This window comes from Mesoplodon densirostris, chromosome 6 (genome assembly GCF_025265405.1).
Source record: "Mesoplodon densirostris isolate mMesDen1 chromosome 6, mMesDen1 primary haplotype, whole genome shotgun sequence".
Lineage (NCBI taxonomy): Eukaryota > Metazoa > Chordata > Mammalia > Artiodactyla > Ziphiidae > Mesoplodon > Mesoplodon densirostris.
In genome coordinates this window covers 84,760,760-84,777,760 of record NC_082666.1, presented here as the reverse complement: position 1 = coordinate 84,777,760, position 17,001 = coordinate 84,760,760, and the positions used below count along the sequence as shown (strand labels likewise).

The window sequence follows — 17,001 nt, the reverse complement described above, 5'->3', positions numbered from 1 at the left end:
AATTAATTTGTGTATGGTGTGAAGGGACAAGTTCAATTTTTCCTACATTTACCTAGTTATGACAGCACCATTTGTTTAAAAGTTTATCTTTTCCCTATTGACCAGTCTTCGTTGAGTATCAGTTTACTTGTATGTCTTCTGGACATTCTGTTCTGTTTTACAAATCTATTTGTCTATGTTATGCCAATAACATACTAACTTAATTATTGAAGATTTATTGTAAATTGTGAAATTAGATAGTGTAAATCTTTGCTCTTCTTTCATACACACACACACACACAGCTATTCTTGATTCTTAGCATTGCCATATAAGCTTTTAAAGTAATTTTTAAATTTCTATTAAAGTTTGACTGGGATTATGTTGAATATATAAATCAATATGGTGAGAACTGACATTTAAACAATATGGATATTTTAACAATACTGAGATTTTTCAATGCACAAACATGGCATACATTTTCATATATATAGGTCATTTAGTTTTTCTCATGAGTATTTGGTATCTTTCAGTGTAGCAGTCTTGCAAAATTTTGTTAAATTTCTTCCTAAGTATGTTTTCGGATGCTATTGCAAATAGTTTTTAAAGTCCTATTTCTCAATTGTTATATATTAACCCTGTATCTTGTTAAAAATGCTAAATTGATTTAATTCTAGGAATTTGTTGAAGACTTCTTAGGGTTTTCTGTGTAGTCAATCATGTTGAGAAAAAAGGCATTTTAAATTCTTTCTACTCTGTAGACCTATTAATCCTTCTCTTGGGGACTTCCCTGGCAGTCCAGTGGTTAAGACTCTGCACTTCCACTGCAAGGGGCGTGGGTTTGATCCCTGTGGGGAACTAAGATTCCACATGCCACGTGGTGTGGCTGAGAAGATATTAAAAAAAAAAAAATTCTTCCTTTGGCTATATTGCTCTGTCAATGACTACCAGCTGAACAGGAATGGTGAATGTGGACATTCTTGCCTTGTTCCTTTTTTAGGTGGAAAACTTTCTACTTCATCATTAAGTATGCCTTTTTAGACATTTCTAGTTTTTATCACAAATAGGTGCTGAATTTTATCAAATGTTTTTCCTGCATCTATTGAGGTGATATAACTTTTTCTCCTTTCTCTATTAATTTGGTGAGTTACCTTAATTGATTTTTGAGTGTTAAACCACCTTTTCATTTTGGGATAATTCTCAGTTGGCCAAGATGAAATATCCTATATCCTTATTGCTGGATTCAGTATACTAATATGTTGTTAAGAATTCTTATGCCTGTGTTCATGAGGGATACTGGTGTGCAATATTCTTTTCTTGAAGTGGCTTTTTCTGTTTTGTTTTTGATTTTAGTTTTTGATACCAGCGTAATGCTTGCTTTATAAAATGTCTAAGGAAGTGTTCCCCCCTCCTCTATTTTCCAAAGAGTTTAACACTGGTATTATTTCTTATTTAAATATTTAATAAAATTCACCACTGAAATTCAATTCTTTAATAGATACAGAGCTACTCAGATTTTCTATTTCATCCTATGTCAGTTTTGGTAATTCTTTTTTCCAAAAAATTTTTACACTTCATATAAGCTCTAGAATTTATTATCACAAAATTATTCATAATATTCCCTTATTGTCCTGGTAGTGAACTACTGCAATCTAATTAATTCTGATATTGATAATTTGTTTTCTATCAGTCTTGCTAAGGATTTATCAATTTCATTAGTCTTTCCAATGAAAACAATTTTGGACTTTGGTGATTTTCTCTCCTGCTTATCTGTTTCTCTTTCACTGATTTCTACTGTTGTCTATATTACTCTCCTCCTTTTATTTATTTTGGGTTTGATCTGCTCTTCTTCTAGTTTCTTGAGGTAGAAGATTTTATCTTTGATTTTTAACTCCAGTATAGTCCATTATAGCTACAAAATTTTCAGCACTGCTTTAGTTGCATCCCACAAATTTTGACATTTTATGTTCATTATTTTTCAGTTTAAATAATTTTGATTTCCCTTGTTTTTCTTTTTTAACCACTTATTTAGAAATTGTTTAATATCCAAGTATTTCAAGCTTTTTTGACATCCAATTGCTATTGATTTCTAACTTAATTCCATGTGGTCAGAAAACTTTAGCCCCTCCCTCCCCCAATGGTCTATCTTTGTGAATATTCCAGGAGTCCTTTAAAAAAAGTATATTCTGCAATTGTTGAGTGAAGTATTATATTAATGTCAATTAGGTTAAGTTTTGTAACAGTATTCAAATATTCTATATTCTTTCTGATTTTTTAGTCTATATTCTATCAACTAAGAGTGGTGTGTTAACTATCCAACTATGATTTTGTATATGTGTATATCCTCTTTTAGTTCTGTCACTTTTGCTGCATATATTTTGAAGCTCTGTTATTGGCACATACACATTTAGATTTCTTTTATTTTCTTTGTGAATTGATCCCTTTAAATTTATTTAAAAAAACAAAAACAAAAACAAAATTGTACGTGTCTTTTTGAATTATGGTTTTCTCTGGGTATATGCCCAGTAGTGGGATTGCTGGGTCATATGGTAATTCTATTTTTAGTTTTTTGAGGAACCTCCATACTGTTCCCCATAGTGGCTGTACCAATTTACATTCCCACCAACAGTGCAGGTGGGTTCCCTTTTCTCCACACTCTCTCCAGCATTTATTGTTTGTAGATTTTTTTGATGATGCCTATTCTAACTGGTGTGAGGTAATACCTCACTGAAGTTTTGATTTGTATTTCTCTAATAATTAGTGAAGTTGAGCAACTCTTCATATACATGCACCCCAAGGTTAACTGTAGCACTATTTACAATAGCCAGGTCATGGAAGCAACCTAAATGTCCATCGACAGATGAATGGATAAAGATGATGTGGTACATATATACAATGGAATACTACTCAGCCATAAAAAGGAATGGAATTGGGTCATTTATAGAGACGTGGATGGACCGAGAGACTGTCATACAGAGTGAAATAAGTCAGAAAGAGAAAAACAAATATTGTATACTAAAACATATATCTGGAAACTAGGAAAATGGTACAGATGAACCAGTTTGCAAGGCAGAAATAGAGACCCAGATGTAGAGAACAAATGTATGAACACCAAGGGGGGAAGGAGGGGGTGGGATGAATTGGGAGACTGGGATTGACATATATACACTAATATGTATAAAATAGACAGCTAATGAGAACCTGATAGACCTTCTTGACTCAGAGTTGCTACACACTTTAAATTTGTAAAAAATGTAGTATCTGAAAAGCACAATAAAAAATGAAGCACAATAAAATGAGGTATACCTATAATTTCTTTAGAAATGGGTATAAAGAAACTAAACTCTGAGTCACTGGAAATCTGAAAATTATTGTTTTCACATTTAGATGATGGTTTGGCCATATATAGAATCCTAACTTCAAAATAACTTTCCTTAGAAATTTGGCTATTTTACTCCATTGTCTTTCATCCTCCATCCATCCCATCCCATCCAGTTTCATTCATGATAAATCTGATTCCAGTCACTTTTCCCCAAGCCCTAATAGGCAGCCTGGTTTTTCTTCAACTAAAAATATTACTTTTGTTGTTCTGACATTTCATGAACACGTGTTTGCATGGGGACTCTTCAATCAGCTTGAAACTTGGTAGATTCTTTACATCCAAGATTTTGTTTCAATATTTACTTAGTTCTGGAGAGTTTTCTTCTATTATTTCTCTGAAAGATTCTTCTCTTCCATTTCCTCAGTTCTTTCTCCTAAAATACTTATTATTCTGGAAATTGGACCTTTTGAACTAAAGCTCTATCACTCTTAAGTTTTATATCACTTTCCATCTCTGTGCTTATTTTTCCTCTATGTCATAGGAGATTACATTAACCATACAGTCCAACTCAGTACTTATATGCTAACCCCATGCTTTGTGCATTTGTTTTGTTTCAAAATTTCGGCAATCATATTTTTGGTTTCCAAGAACTCTTTCTTATCTTGGAAAGGCAGAAGATAGTGAAGGTAGGATCCAGTTCTTATATTCTCAAAATCCTCTGATTATGAATTAGAGTTTGTTTTCTGTTTGTTCACATTCTCTTTTGTTTCCTTAATTATTTCTGTTTCATTCAGGAAACACTATCTCTTTATCTTGGTTGCTTTCAGGCTTAGGTTCTTGTGATTTTCTTTATATCTGATCATTAATATTTAACAATAAAGGACTAGGCTGGTTATTCTAGCTAGTAAGAATGAGGATTCCGGTAATGTTACAAATGTAGGTTGTTTCTTTGCTGGGATTCTCCCTGACTGGAAAAGCTGTGCAATATATTAGTGCTTTGCAAGAGTGGGTCTTGTGAACTAGCAGATTTCACTTTGAGGTAGGCAGATTTGGGGTTCCCCAAAATGCCAGACTGAAGAGAACTTTATTCTAGTGAAGCAAAATCATCTCAGCAGTTCTAATTAACCCAATTCTCTATATGTGCTGGTGCTGAACTTAGCACCTAGTTAGGATTCTACATAATAAATTAAATCCAACATTGGATGCAGACTTCTTCTGAGTTACAATTCCCTCTGCTCTATTCCATCCACCTTCTAATTATTTGTTGAAATCCATCATTTACTAATGATCATCCTCTCTTGACATCTCTAATATTTTGATACTAATATTAATATAAAATATTCCATCTGGAACATATGCTGCACTAGGAATAAGGGAGAAGGAGGGGATGAAGAGAAAAATTGAAAATAAGGACTTATAGGGAAGTTGGGATAACAAGAATAAATACATACTAAGGAATTTTGTCACAACAAGACCTGAAATTTTGATTCAAAGAAAAAAATCAACAGAATGACTAATAACAGACAAATCAGAAATACCTGAATGAGATAAGCTAAAGAAAAAAGATTTATAAATCTTATTTTACCCAAACTTAGAACTAGGAAGAATGGAAGGAAGGATAGAAGGAAAGAAGAAAAGAGGAGGGGGACTAATTTAAGGTTAAGCACATACCTCCTGAATGGTGTGAAGCATTAGTAGCACCACTAGTAATGCTAGACTGATCTTTCATTACTCCACATGAGGCACTATCACCTTCTTCATACCATATGTTGCCGTGTAATGTTTTAAAAATAGTTGCTATATCTTCTTGACTAAGAATGAACTGTTAAAAAATAAGATTTGCTCATTTTAACATTACTATTTCATGCAGTCAAAATTTTTCATACAAGAGAAACAATTTTCATTTCAATCCTCTACAAACCCAACTTTTAACATATTAGATAATTCTACTAACTGAACATTCCATTTTTGAAATGACCATGTGATCTTCAGTACCTTGTGAAATACAGAACTAAATTAAATGTCAGCATCAATGAAGCTACGAATGATGAACTTTTTTGTTATGAATGTAGCAATTAACCTACTAATTTTAAACCGTTAAAATGAACTTTCATTTTCAAGTATTCATGTAGCACCTTTGTATTTTTTTGGTTAGTAAGCATCTCAATTTACAAATATAGAATAATCAAAAATAATAAATTTATACAATTGAAAATATTTTACAGTATATTTTACACGAATTATTTTAGCTGAACCTCACAAAAGTCCTAGGTGCAAAGAGTATAATCCTGATTTTATAAGAAGGTGAGGCTTAAATGATTAAGTATCATGCTTAAGTCCACATAAAGAATGCAACACACTAACTCAAAACTCCATGTGTTGCAAATTTAGCCTAAAACCACTAGCATAATACCTGTCTTGAAAGCTGTGATGATTAATTTTATGTCAACCTGACTAGGTCATAGTATTAGAGATTTAGTCAAATATTATTCTAGATGTTATATATATATATTATATTATATATATATATAAATGTATGTATATATTATATAATATATATATAAAGAAAAAAATACACACACACACACACACACACACACACACACACACACACACACACACACGGTCCTGCAGACCACCTACAAATGCCCAGCTGCCTTCTGGGGCAGATCCACTAGAATGAAATTGAGTCTTCCCCTATCAAGAGACACCCGAAGAGTTAGCAGCTGTTGCAGCCCACCTTAGGGGACCACATATTCGACTCCCCCTGGACCTCAACTTCAGAGTCAGGGAAAGGTTAAAACTGAGTCTTCAAGGAGTCAGTCTAATGCATCCAGACCAAGAGTGCGCACACACACACACACACACACACACACATATCCTATTGGTTCTATTTCTCTGAAGAACTCTAATACAACAGCAATTCAGGTTAAAAAAAAAAAAAAGACCTGTGAGTTTTAAATTGATATGTCTAATAACCTCAAAGGGATAACTTTAATTCCACAAAATTTAACAGTTTTATTTGCATCGGGCTTCCTTTGACTGCATTTCAAAAGAAACTAATCTAGTGTTTTAAGATTAACTCCATGTGTACCTTATTCCTGCTACTTATGTTTTGTTTTTAAATTTTCATTTATTCATGACACTTATTTTGTGATTATTATGTAGCAGGTATTGCAAAAATAGTATATTCATATAAATTAATAAAATGAAATTAAATATTATAACTTCTAAACCATAGTCTTTCAATTAGTGCATGTATATTGAATATCCCCCAAATAACTGATATTAATCATTATTCTTCACTCTTGCCAACAGCTCAGTGCAGGAAGCTGGAAGAACTGTAAGGATTCAAGGAATACTGGTCTGTGGCTCCTACATTTCAGGACTGGCTGTGTATGCTACCACCGAACATCCGACAAGTCAAAAATCACAAACTGCAGCACTTAGCCTGGATGCATTAGAGTAACAGATTCTAGCCTCTTTGTGATGCAGAGGATGATGTCCAAGAGGGTTCCAATGTGTGAACCTGGGGGTGAGCCACAACAGCTGCTAACTATTCAGACAGATCACTGCAGGGGAAGACCCAATTTGATCTGTCCTGGAAGGCAGCTGGGCATTTGCAGAAGGTCTGCAACATCATCTGAACATTCTGCATGGATTTTCCCTGGAGAAGAGTGAAGGAAAATGGTGTCCCAGCCGCCCCATACAAATCTGCCTAATGACTGGGCCCAGTGGGGAGAAGATTTGCCCAGTATGCTAGGTAGAACTTGCTACTTATGTTTTATAAGTTTCTAACTGTTGTCTTACCAATACAAAGAGACTTCAATTATTTATCTTAAGAAGATATTGCCCATCTATAATTTAAGGAGTCCAATATGATCTTATACACAGAGTTTAAAGATCTTGAGTTGAGATCATCATGTTTTAAGTTTTAAATACATTTTTAAGTTAAAAATCTGAAATTTTTAAAATGATGATTTTCTCTTTTTGAATATAATTTTTATGGGGAGAAACAGAAAGGGAAACGGGGGGGTGAAGGGAGGGAAGAGAATCTGTTAAGTAGGTTTCTTACAGAAATCTTCCAGAAAGAGTGTGTGTTGCTGTCACTTTAGCAAAACATGTGATACAGTTTTGACTTCCATCCAGTCGAGAGGTAAAAATACGAACTTATGGATAGTTACACTGGAGATCTGTGACGCGGTATCAACCAATAGGGAAGTAAAGTTATGTCTAAATTACTAACCATTTGCCATTTTCATCTTCAACCACTCCATTCTTCTAGGACCTTTGCTACGTTACTTCATATATTCCCATAGCTTCAAATACCATCTATAATCTGATGATTTCCAAATCATTATTTCCAGCCTTAGACCTCTCCACTAACACCTTTATTAAAATATCTAACTGACTACTTACAGCACCATGTCTAATAGTTGTTTCCTTCATGAAATTTACCATAATTTATAACTATTTTAATTGTGTGCCTGTGTACTTTTTTACTGTCTATCTCACCTCTGGACCACCACCACCACCAACCCCTGCGTTATACTGTTAAGTTCCATGAAGCCAGAGATAATATCACAACTTCTTTGCCACCGCATCTCCAATATCTGGCACAGGGTCTAACACTCAGTAGGCACTCAAATATTTGTTGAATAAATGAATGACCAACATTCAATGCATTCTAGGTTGTATGCTATTATTTCATTTGTGACCAAAGTAATTAATATATAACTTCTACACACAAAATGACTTATGTCCCCAAGCAATATTTTTTAACAAACAAAACAGGAATCAATAAGCATCCAAAAGTTACCTCCATGGGCTTTAGTTGAGCATTTACATTAAAACAAGGAACTTCCTGGTACCACTCCCAGGATAAATTTCGCTCAACAATCACCTCAAGATTTACTGGCAATAGTAGATCCAGTACTTCCTGGTATGCATCATTAATAAATTGAGACCTATAAGTAAAAATAAAATTGTTTTGAATAGTTTCATACAAAATCAGACAGTTAAAAAATTAATCATTTTATATACAAATAATAGAAATCAATAATTTTGTGTGTGTGAAGAGAAAAATAAAATCGAACAGGCTTTCCATGTAAAATGAGAGATGAAAGTCACCCACTTTCAAAGTCACTCACTAGAAACCTACTAGAAACCTGGGTGACTTTCTCTGAGGTAAAGTGTTCCATGTTGAAGAAAAATGAATTTTTTAAATAGGATTTTGCAATATGTTAAAAAGCGCCAAAAATATACAAGTTGAACCGGTTTGCAGTGCAGAAATTGAGACACAGATGTAGAGAACAAACGTATGGACACCAAGGGGGGAAAGTGGCGGGGAGGGGTGGTGGGGTGGTGTGATGAATTGGGAGATTGGGATTGACATATATACACTAATATGTATAAAATGGATAACTAATAAGAACCTGCTGTATAAAAAAATAAAATTCAAAAATTAAAAATAAATATACAAGTTGGACAATAAACTCTTAAAATGAGAATTACCTCTACATAATCTATAAACATACATTATAGGAGACCTTATTATGAAAACATTTAGGGGCTTCCCTGGTGGCGCAGTGGTTAAGAATCCGCCTGCCAATGCAGGGGACATGGGTTCGAGCCCTGATCCAGGAAGATCCCACATGCCATGGAGCAACTAAGCCTGTGCTCTATAACGACTGAGCCTGCACTCTAGACCCTGCGAGCCACAACTACTGAGCCTGCGTGCCACAACTACTGAAGCCCGCATGCCTAGAGCCCATGCTCTGTAACAAGAGAAGCCACCGCAATGAGAAGCCAGTGCACCACAACGAACAGCAGCCCCCGCTCGCCACAACTGAAGAAAGCCCGTGTACAGCAACGAAGACCCAACGCAGTCAAAAATATATAAATTAATTAAAAAAAACAATGTAAACATTTACATTCACTGATTTACACATGTTAGCAGATTACCACATATCCCCTTACTTCATAAGAAACCAATTTGCACCATATGAAATTCCTATTTCTATGGATCAAATATACTTGAATATGGACAATTTCATATTAAGTTGAACCATATTTGCCCTTCCAAGTACTTATAAGGGTAGGACTGATGCTCAGGAATGATGAAAAGAGTAGTAGGTTACCAAACCCCTTTCAAGTGACATGTGACCAAAGAAGCCTCCCATTATACCTTCAAAAGACAATCTCAAGGTGGTACTCCTCAATAATACATTTATATTTTAATTGGCAGCAAATCCCAAATTCTTCAACTAGGGAATGAAGCTATGACTGTAGAATTTACATATCACTTTTCAACTGGAGAGAAATATGGGAGTCACCAGGGATCTCCTAGAATTCTTAGCATCATACCATTGAATGTATTAACTATAGGGTAACATTATACTTAGCATGTATGCATCCTTGTAATCTCCCTTAATGGCACTACGTTAAGGAATCTAAAAGCTCTAAGCGGATACTACATATACAATTTTAACAGGTGAATATGAAAATATATAGCTATGCCATAAGTCATTAAGTCAACCTTATATTGTTAAAAAGTTATGCTGTTTCCAATTCATCACTGTAATAAATAATACTTGGTTCATTATCTTTGTACATGGCTTTGAGTAAATTACTTCCTCTGGACTAATTTCAAGAAATATTAACTGCTGTGTCAAAAGACTACTTCCTCTGGAAAAACCTTTCCTTACCAGTACTAGTCTTCCAGGGAATTAAAATTTTTTCCATTAGGAGAATTTTGTAAAGACTGAAATAAATGGAAATCCAAAGGTGCAATGTCTGGTGAATACGGCGGATGAATCAGAACTTCCCAAGCAAGCCGTTAACAGTTTTTGCCTGGTCATCAAAGAAACATGCGGTCTTGTGTTATTCTGATGGAAGATTATGCATTTTCTGTTGATTAATTCTGGATGCTTTCCTTCGAGTGCTGCTTTCAGTTGTTCTAATTGGGAGCAGTGCTTGTTGGAATTAATTGTTTGGTTTTCGGGAAGGATCTCATAATAGAGGACTCCCTTCCAATCCCACCATGTACACGACATCACCTTCTCTGAGTGAAGATGGGCCTCTGGTGTGGTTGGTGGTGGTTCATTTCCCTTGCCCCATGATCTCTTCCGTTCCACACTGTTGTATAGTATCCACTTTTCATCGCCTGTCACAATTTGTTTTTCAAACAGAACGTTTTCATTACGTTTCAGTAGAAAATCACACGCGGAAATATGGTCAAGAAGGTTTTTTTTGCTTAACTTATGTGGAACCCAAACATCAAAGCGATTCACATAACCAAGCTGGTGCAAATGATTTTCAACGCTTGATACGGACTTTTTGAGTATGCTGGCTGTCTCCTGCGTGGTATAACGTTGACTGTTCTCAATTATTGTTTCCATTTGATCGCTATGAACTTCAGCTGGTCTACCCGACCATGGAGCATCCTCCAGTGAAAAATCTCCAGCACGAAACTTCACAAACTACTTTTGATCCGTTCGATCAGTCACAGCACCTTCTCCATACACTGCACAAATCTTTTTTTGCGTTTCAGCTGCATTTTTACCTTTCTTGAAATAATAAAGCATAATATGCCAAAAATGTTGCTTTCTTTCTTCCATCTTCAATATTAAAATGGCTACACAAAAATTCACCAACTTTGGTAAGTCTCTTTTTAAATGCACGCTGATATGACAGCTGTCACATACAATCTAACGAACTGTTTCGAATGAAGTTAAAGACAACTAAGTGCTACTAGAGCCATCTTATGGAAAAAACTGGATGAACCTTTTGGCCCATCCAGTGCATTTAATAGGTCATTGTCTTGTCTGTAGTTTCAATTAGAATGAAAGATTCATGAGGGTAAGGACTATATTTATTTTATTCTTTGATGTACTGCCAGTACTTGGCTCAGATGATTACAATATGACATGTACTCCTCAATTATTTGCCAAACTAAATACAAGAAATTGGATCAATATATAAATAACAACATATGAGAGTATCCATCTCCCTGCACCCAGAGTGAGAATTACTGATTATTAAGATTTGCCAAATCTAATATGCAAACATTTCACTGTATTAATTTTCATTCCCTTGAATACTAATGAGGTTGAACATTTCTATTAGCTATACACCAGCTATCACTGTTCCTGTAAAGAATCATCTACTCATGTTCTTTACCAATTTTTCAAATTATCTTTTACTTACTGTCTTAAAATATTTAAGGATTTTTATCCTTTATTACAGATGTTGCTAATTACCCCATATGCTATGTTTCCCAGAAATTTGTTTTGGTAATTAATATTCAGAAACTTATACTTTTATACAGTCAAAGCCAATTGATATTTTTCCCTTATCACTTTTCTTCTTTCTTCAGTGCTTAAATTAGCAAGTTCTTCTCTACCATATGACTGGTACTTATGTGTTATTTGTCCATAGTTTTTAAAACAGCATTACTGAGATAATTCATATAATATACAATTCACTCACCTTTAGCTTTTTTATGCTTATAAATGGCATTATGCTCTGGGGCCATTTTAAACAGCAAAATCACCAAGGAAAAGCTCCTAAATGCAAAAAACATGGCACACAAAAAGGACACTGTTTATAGCATGAGAGTTTAAATAAGAAGGCAGGGCGTCACCTTGTTTAACACCTCAGCTGGGAACAAAGACCGTGGGAGACCCAAATTTCTTGAAGCTCTGCGCATGTCCACAAATGACTGTAAAAGTGCCATGAATATTGATTTTGTGGTTACAAATAAGTTTTAGCAAGCAGAAATATTCACAAATATGGAATCCATGAATAATGGGGATTGACTGTAATATATATGAATAATGACGATGCACACACATGTACGCACACAGTCAGCTGCTGAGTTTTCTACTGTTTCACTGACTTAATTTTTTTAGTTTTGTAATATATTTTAGTAGTATTTAATGAAATTTAATATATTTTAGTAGTACCTCTAATGTTATGATTCTCCCATGCCCAATCTCAATTAAAAAAATCTTTGCTACATCTTGCCCCCAATTTATATTTCCAGAAAAACTTTACAATTTTGAAAGGTTTTAAAAAGAACTGCTGTTGTGATTTTTTATTAACAGTGCATTAAATGTATAAATTAATTTATAAGAAACTGACACCTTTATAATATTAGATATAGGAAAATATTCTCTGAAAAATTATTCAAGATTTCTTTCTGGCCCTTGGTTAAGTTTTACAACCTTCCTTATAGAAGTATTATAAACATCTTTTTAAAATTTTATATTGCAGTTAACATCTTTGCGATAAAATTATTTCAGGGAAAATTGGTTTACTCTATAAATGAGTAATTATGTTTCTAGGAATTCATCTGAAGGAAATGAATTATCCTAAAGAAATGAGTAGAAAATCATATAAGTATTGAGAAACAAAGGTATCAATCATCATTATACTGCTATTTAAAACAACAATAAAAAAGAACTTAAATTTTTAACAGGCAGATGGATTTTTTTAAAACTATGTATTAAAATATTTAGAAAAAATTATGCATTCAAAATAATATGGAAAAATGTTTATAGCACATTTTTAAGGGAAAAGAGGATATTACAATCCGAAGTATACAACAGAATTCTTATTTCATTTAAATATATGTGCAGATATAATAAAATAGAAAAAAATTCCAAATTATTAACAGTAGTTATCTTTGGGTGGTCATATCATCAGCAATCTTTTACATTCATCCCCAATACCATTTTGTATTTCTTCAATAAAAAATTAATCCTTTTTTGGACAGAAAAGAATAGATATTGTTATTTAATGCTCTAGAAACATTTAGTGAATGCTTTTTAAAAACAATCTATTTGGGCTTCCCTGGTGGTGCAGTGGTTGAGAGTCTGCCTGCCGATGCAGGGGACACGGGTTCGTGCCCCGGTCCGGGAGGATCCCACATGCTGCGGAGCGGCTGGGCGCATGAGCCATGGCCACTGAGCCTGCGCGTCCGGAGCCTGTGCTCCGCAACGGGAGAGGCCACAGCAGTGAGAGGCCCGCGTACCGCAAAAAAAAAAAAAAAAAAAAAATCTATTTGTAAAACAGACTCACACCTAATTCATATCTATATCATTTTTATAAAAATTTTTAAAAATTGAAGTATATTTGAATTACAATGTTCTGTTAATTACTGCTGTACAGCAAAGTGATTCAGTTATACATATATATACATTTGTTAAAATACATATTCTTTTACATTATGGTTTATCACAGGATATTGAATATAGATTTCTCTGCATTACAGTAGGACCTTGTTTATCCATTCTACTGATACATATAAAAGCTTACATCTGCTAACCCCAACCTCCCACTCCATCCCTCCCCCCTCCCCCACCTTGGCAACCACAAGTCTGCTCTCTATGCCTATGATTCTTTTTCTGTTTCATAGATAGGTTCATTTGTATCACAGTTTAGATTCCACATGTAAGTGACATCATTTGGTATTTGTCTTTCTCTTTCTGACTTACTTCACTTACTATGATAATCTCGAGTTGCATCCATGTTGCTGCAAATGGCATTCTTTCATTCTTTTTTATGGCTGAGTAGTATTCCATTGTATATATGTACCATAGCTTCTTTTTTTTTTTTTTTTTGCAGCGCGCGGGCCTCTCACTGCTGTGGCCTCTCCCGTCGCGGAGCACAGGCTCCAGACGCGCAGGCCCAGCGGCCACGGCCCACGGGCCCAGCCACTCCGCGGCATGTGGGATCCTCCCGGACCGGGGCATGAACCCGTGTCCCCCGCATCGGCAGGCGGACTCTCAACCACTGTGCCACCAGGGAAGCCCCCATAGCTTCTTTATCCATTCATCTGTCAATGGACACTTAGGTTGTTTCCATGTCTTGGCTATTGTGAATAGTGCTGCTATGAACATAGGGATGCATGTATCTTTTTGAATTATAGTTTTGTCCAGATATATGCCCAGGAGTGGGACCGCTGGATCATCTGGTAGTTCTGTTTTTCATTTTCTGAGGAACCTCCACACCATTTTCCACAGTGGTTGCACCAACTTACATTCCCACCAACAGTGTAGGAGGGTTCCCTTTTCTCCACACTCTCTCCAACATTTGTTATTTGTTATTTGTAGACTTTTTAATGATGGCCATTCTGATTGCTGTGAGGTGGTACCTCACTGTAGTTTTGATTTGCATTTCTCTAATAATTAGTGATGTTGGGGCTTCCCTGGTGGCGCAGTGGTTAAGAATCTGCCTATGGGTTCAAGCCCTGGTCTGGGAAGATCCCACATGCCGCAGAGCAACTAAGCCCGTGCACCATAACTACTGAGCCTGCACTCTAGAGCCCATGAGCCACAACTACCGAGCCTGTGTGCCACAACTACTGAAGCCCGCACGCCTAGAGCCCATGCTCCGCAACGAGAAGCCACCGCAATGCAACGAAGCATAGCCCCCTGCTCACCACAACTAGAGAAAGCTCGCGTGCAGCAACAAAGACCCAACACAGCCAAAAGTAAATAAATAAAATATATTAAAAAAAGAATAATAATTAGCGATGTTGAGCTTCTTTTCATGTGCCTGTTGGCCATCTGTATTTCTTCATTGGAGAAATGTCTATTTAGGTCTTCTGCCCATTTTTGGATTGGGTTTTTTGTCGTTGTTGAGTTGTATGAGCTGTTTGTATATTTTGGAAAATAAGCCCTTGTCAGTCACATCATTTGCAAATATCTTCTCCCATCCTGTAGGTTGTCTTTTCATTTTGATTATGGTTTCCTTTGCTGTGCAAAAGCTTGTAAGTTTGCTTAGGTTCCATTGTTTTTGTTTTTATTTCTATTGCCTTGGGAGATGGACCTAAGAAGACATTGGTATTATTTATGTCAGAGAATGTTTTGCCTATGTTCTCTTCTGGGAATTTTATGGTGTCATGTCTTATGCTTAAGTCTTTAAGCCATTTTGAGTTTATTTTTGTGTATGGTGAGGTGTGTTCTAACTTCACTGATTTACATGCAGCTGTCCAGCTTTCCCAGCACTACTTGCCAAAGAGACTGTCTTTTTCCCATTGTATATTCTTGCCTCCTTTGTCAAAGATTAATTGACCATAGGTATGTGGGTTTATTTCTGGGCTCTCTATTCTGTTCCATTGATCCATATGTCTGTTTTTGTGCCAGTACCATGCTGTCTTGATTACTGTAGCTTTGTAGTATTGCCTGAAGTCTGGGTGGGTTATGCCTCCTGTTGTGTTCTTTTTCTTCAGGAAGGCTTTGGCCATTCTGGGTCTTTTATGGTTCCATATGAATTTTAGAATTGTGTGTTCTAATTCTGTGAAAAATGTCATGGGCAATTTGATAAGGATCACATTAAATCTGTAGACTCCTTCAGATAGTATGGTCATTTTAACAATCCAAGAGCATGGGGTATCTTTCCATTTCTTCAAATCATCTTCAATTACCTTTATTAATGTTTTATAGTTCTCAGCATATAAGTCTTTCACCTCCTTGGTCAGGTTTATTCTTAAGTATTTTATTTTGGGGGTTGCAATTTTCAAAGGGATTGTTTGTTTTATATTCACTTTCTGATATTTCATTGTTGTTGTAAAGACATGCAACTGACTTCTGTATGTTAATCTTGTATCCTGCTACCTTGCTGAATTCGTTTATCAGTTCTAGTAGTTTCTGTGTGGAAGCCTTTAGGTTTTTCTATATATAGTGTCATATCATCTGCATATAATAACAATTTTACCTCTTCCCTTCCAATTTGGATACCTTTTATTTCTTTTTCTTGTCTGATTGCTGTGGCTAGGACTTCCAATACTATGTTGAATAGAAGATGTGTCTAGATCATTTCTTGAAGTCAAACAAGACGTGATTAAATATAGATGCATAAATGTTCTGTTTTTAGTAAATTCAGACTTTTACACAGTTTAAACTCCAAGTTAATGAGCCTCCTAAAGGTTTAAATTATTACTGTATATCTATAGCCTATTATTAAAATAGAAGTCTTTCATTTCAATATTTCCCTGTAATTTCTGAAATCCCTGGACTTGGCTAAATAAATCATTCTACATTTTCCTATGTCTTCACTAAATGTAGTATTCATTTCTTATCTTAATTGAAACCCGGCTTTCCATGAAGCTCTATTAAAGTCTTACTTCTCTCCAACACTCTATCTACCTCAGAGTTGAGGGATACAAACCATTTTTCTTAATTTGGAACAATGCTCGTCCACTCTCTCTTCTACTCCTTTAAGAGTAACAGCATCCAGGTTAACCACCTTCTATTCTTGCTATAATCTATCAATAACCAGTCAGTGTTCATTTCTGAATACTTTGAGACTACTGAATCTCCAGTTTATAAACCACTCTCTATATTCCATTATTCTGTCACTATCTTCTTGTCTTCAATTTCTTCCCTCTCCATTATCTGTCAACGTGACTTTCAATATTTAAAATCCTGTCTCACTATCTTCAGTCACACCTGCTTGTTAAAAACTGTCTTGCCTGAATCCAACAGACTGTTGGATTCCAAATACCAAATATCAAGTACTACATGAAAAAAAGCATATACTGTTAATTCATGGTTATCAACATCAACATGATCCTCAACGCTACTTCAATACATTCTCCTGGTTCCCTTTCCATCATTTTGCTTGCTCCATCTTAACCTCTTTTGAGGGATTTTCATCTGCCATTCCTTAAATATGGACATTCCTCAGCATTCTG

General features: G+C 35.2%; 1 protein-coding gene across 3 annotated transcripts in view; it reads right to left on the bottom strand.

The window, feature by feature from the left end:
* VPS13A (vacuolar protein sorting 13 homolog A) overlaps positions 1 to 17,001 on the bottom strand; it is a 257,157-nt gene that overhangs the window by 101,289 nt on the left and 138,867 nt on the right. For all 3 annotated transcript variants that reach the window (XM_060102349.1, XM_060102347.1, XM_060102348.1), the window contains 2 exons: positions 8,119 to 8,266; positions 4,971 to 5,121 (listed from right to left, as the gene is read on the bottom strand). In XM_060102349.1, the coding sequence (XP_059958332.1) occupies positions 4,971 to 5,121; positions 8,119 to 8,266 (299 nt within the window). The remainder of the gene's footprint in view (positions 1 to 4,970; positions 5,122 to 8,118; positions 8,267 to 17,001) is intronic.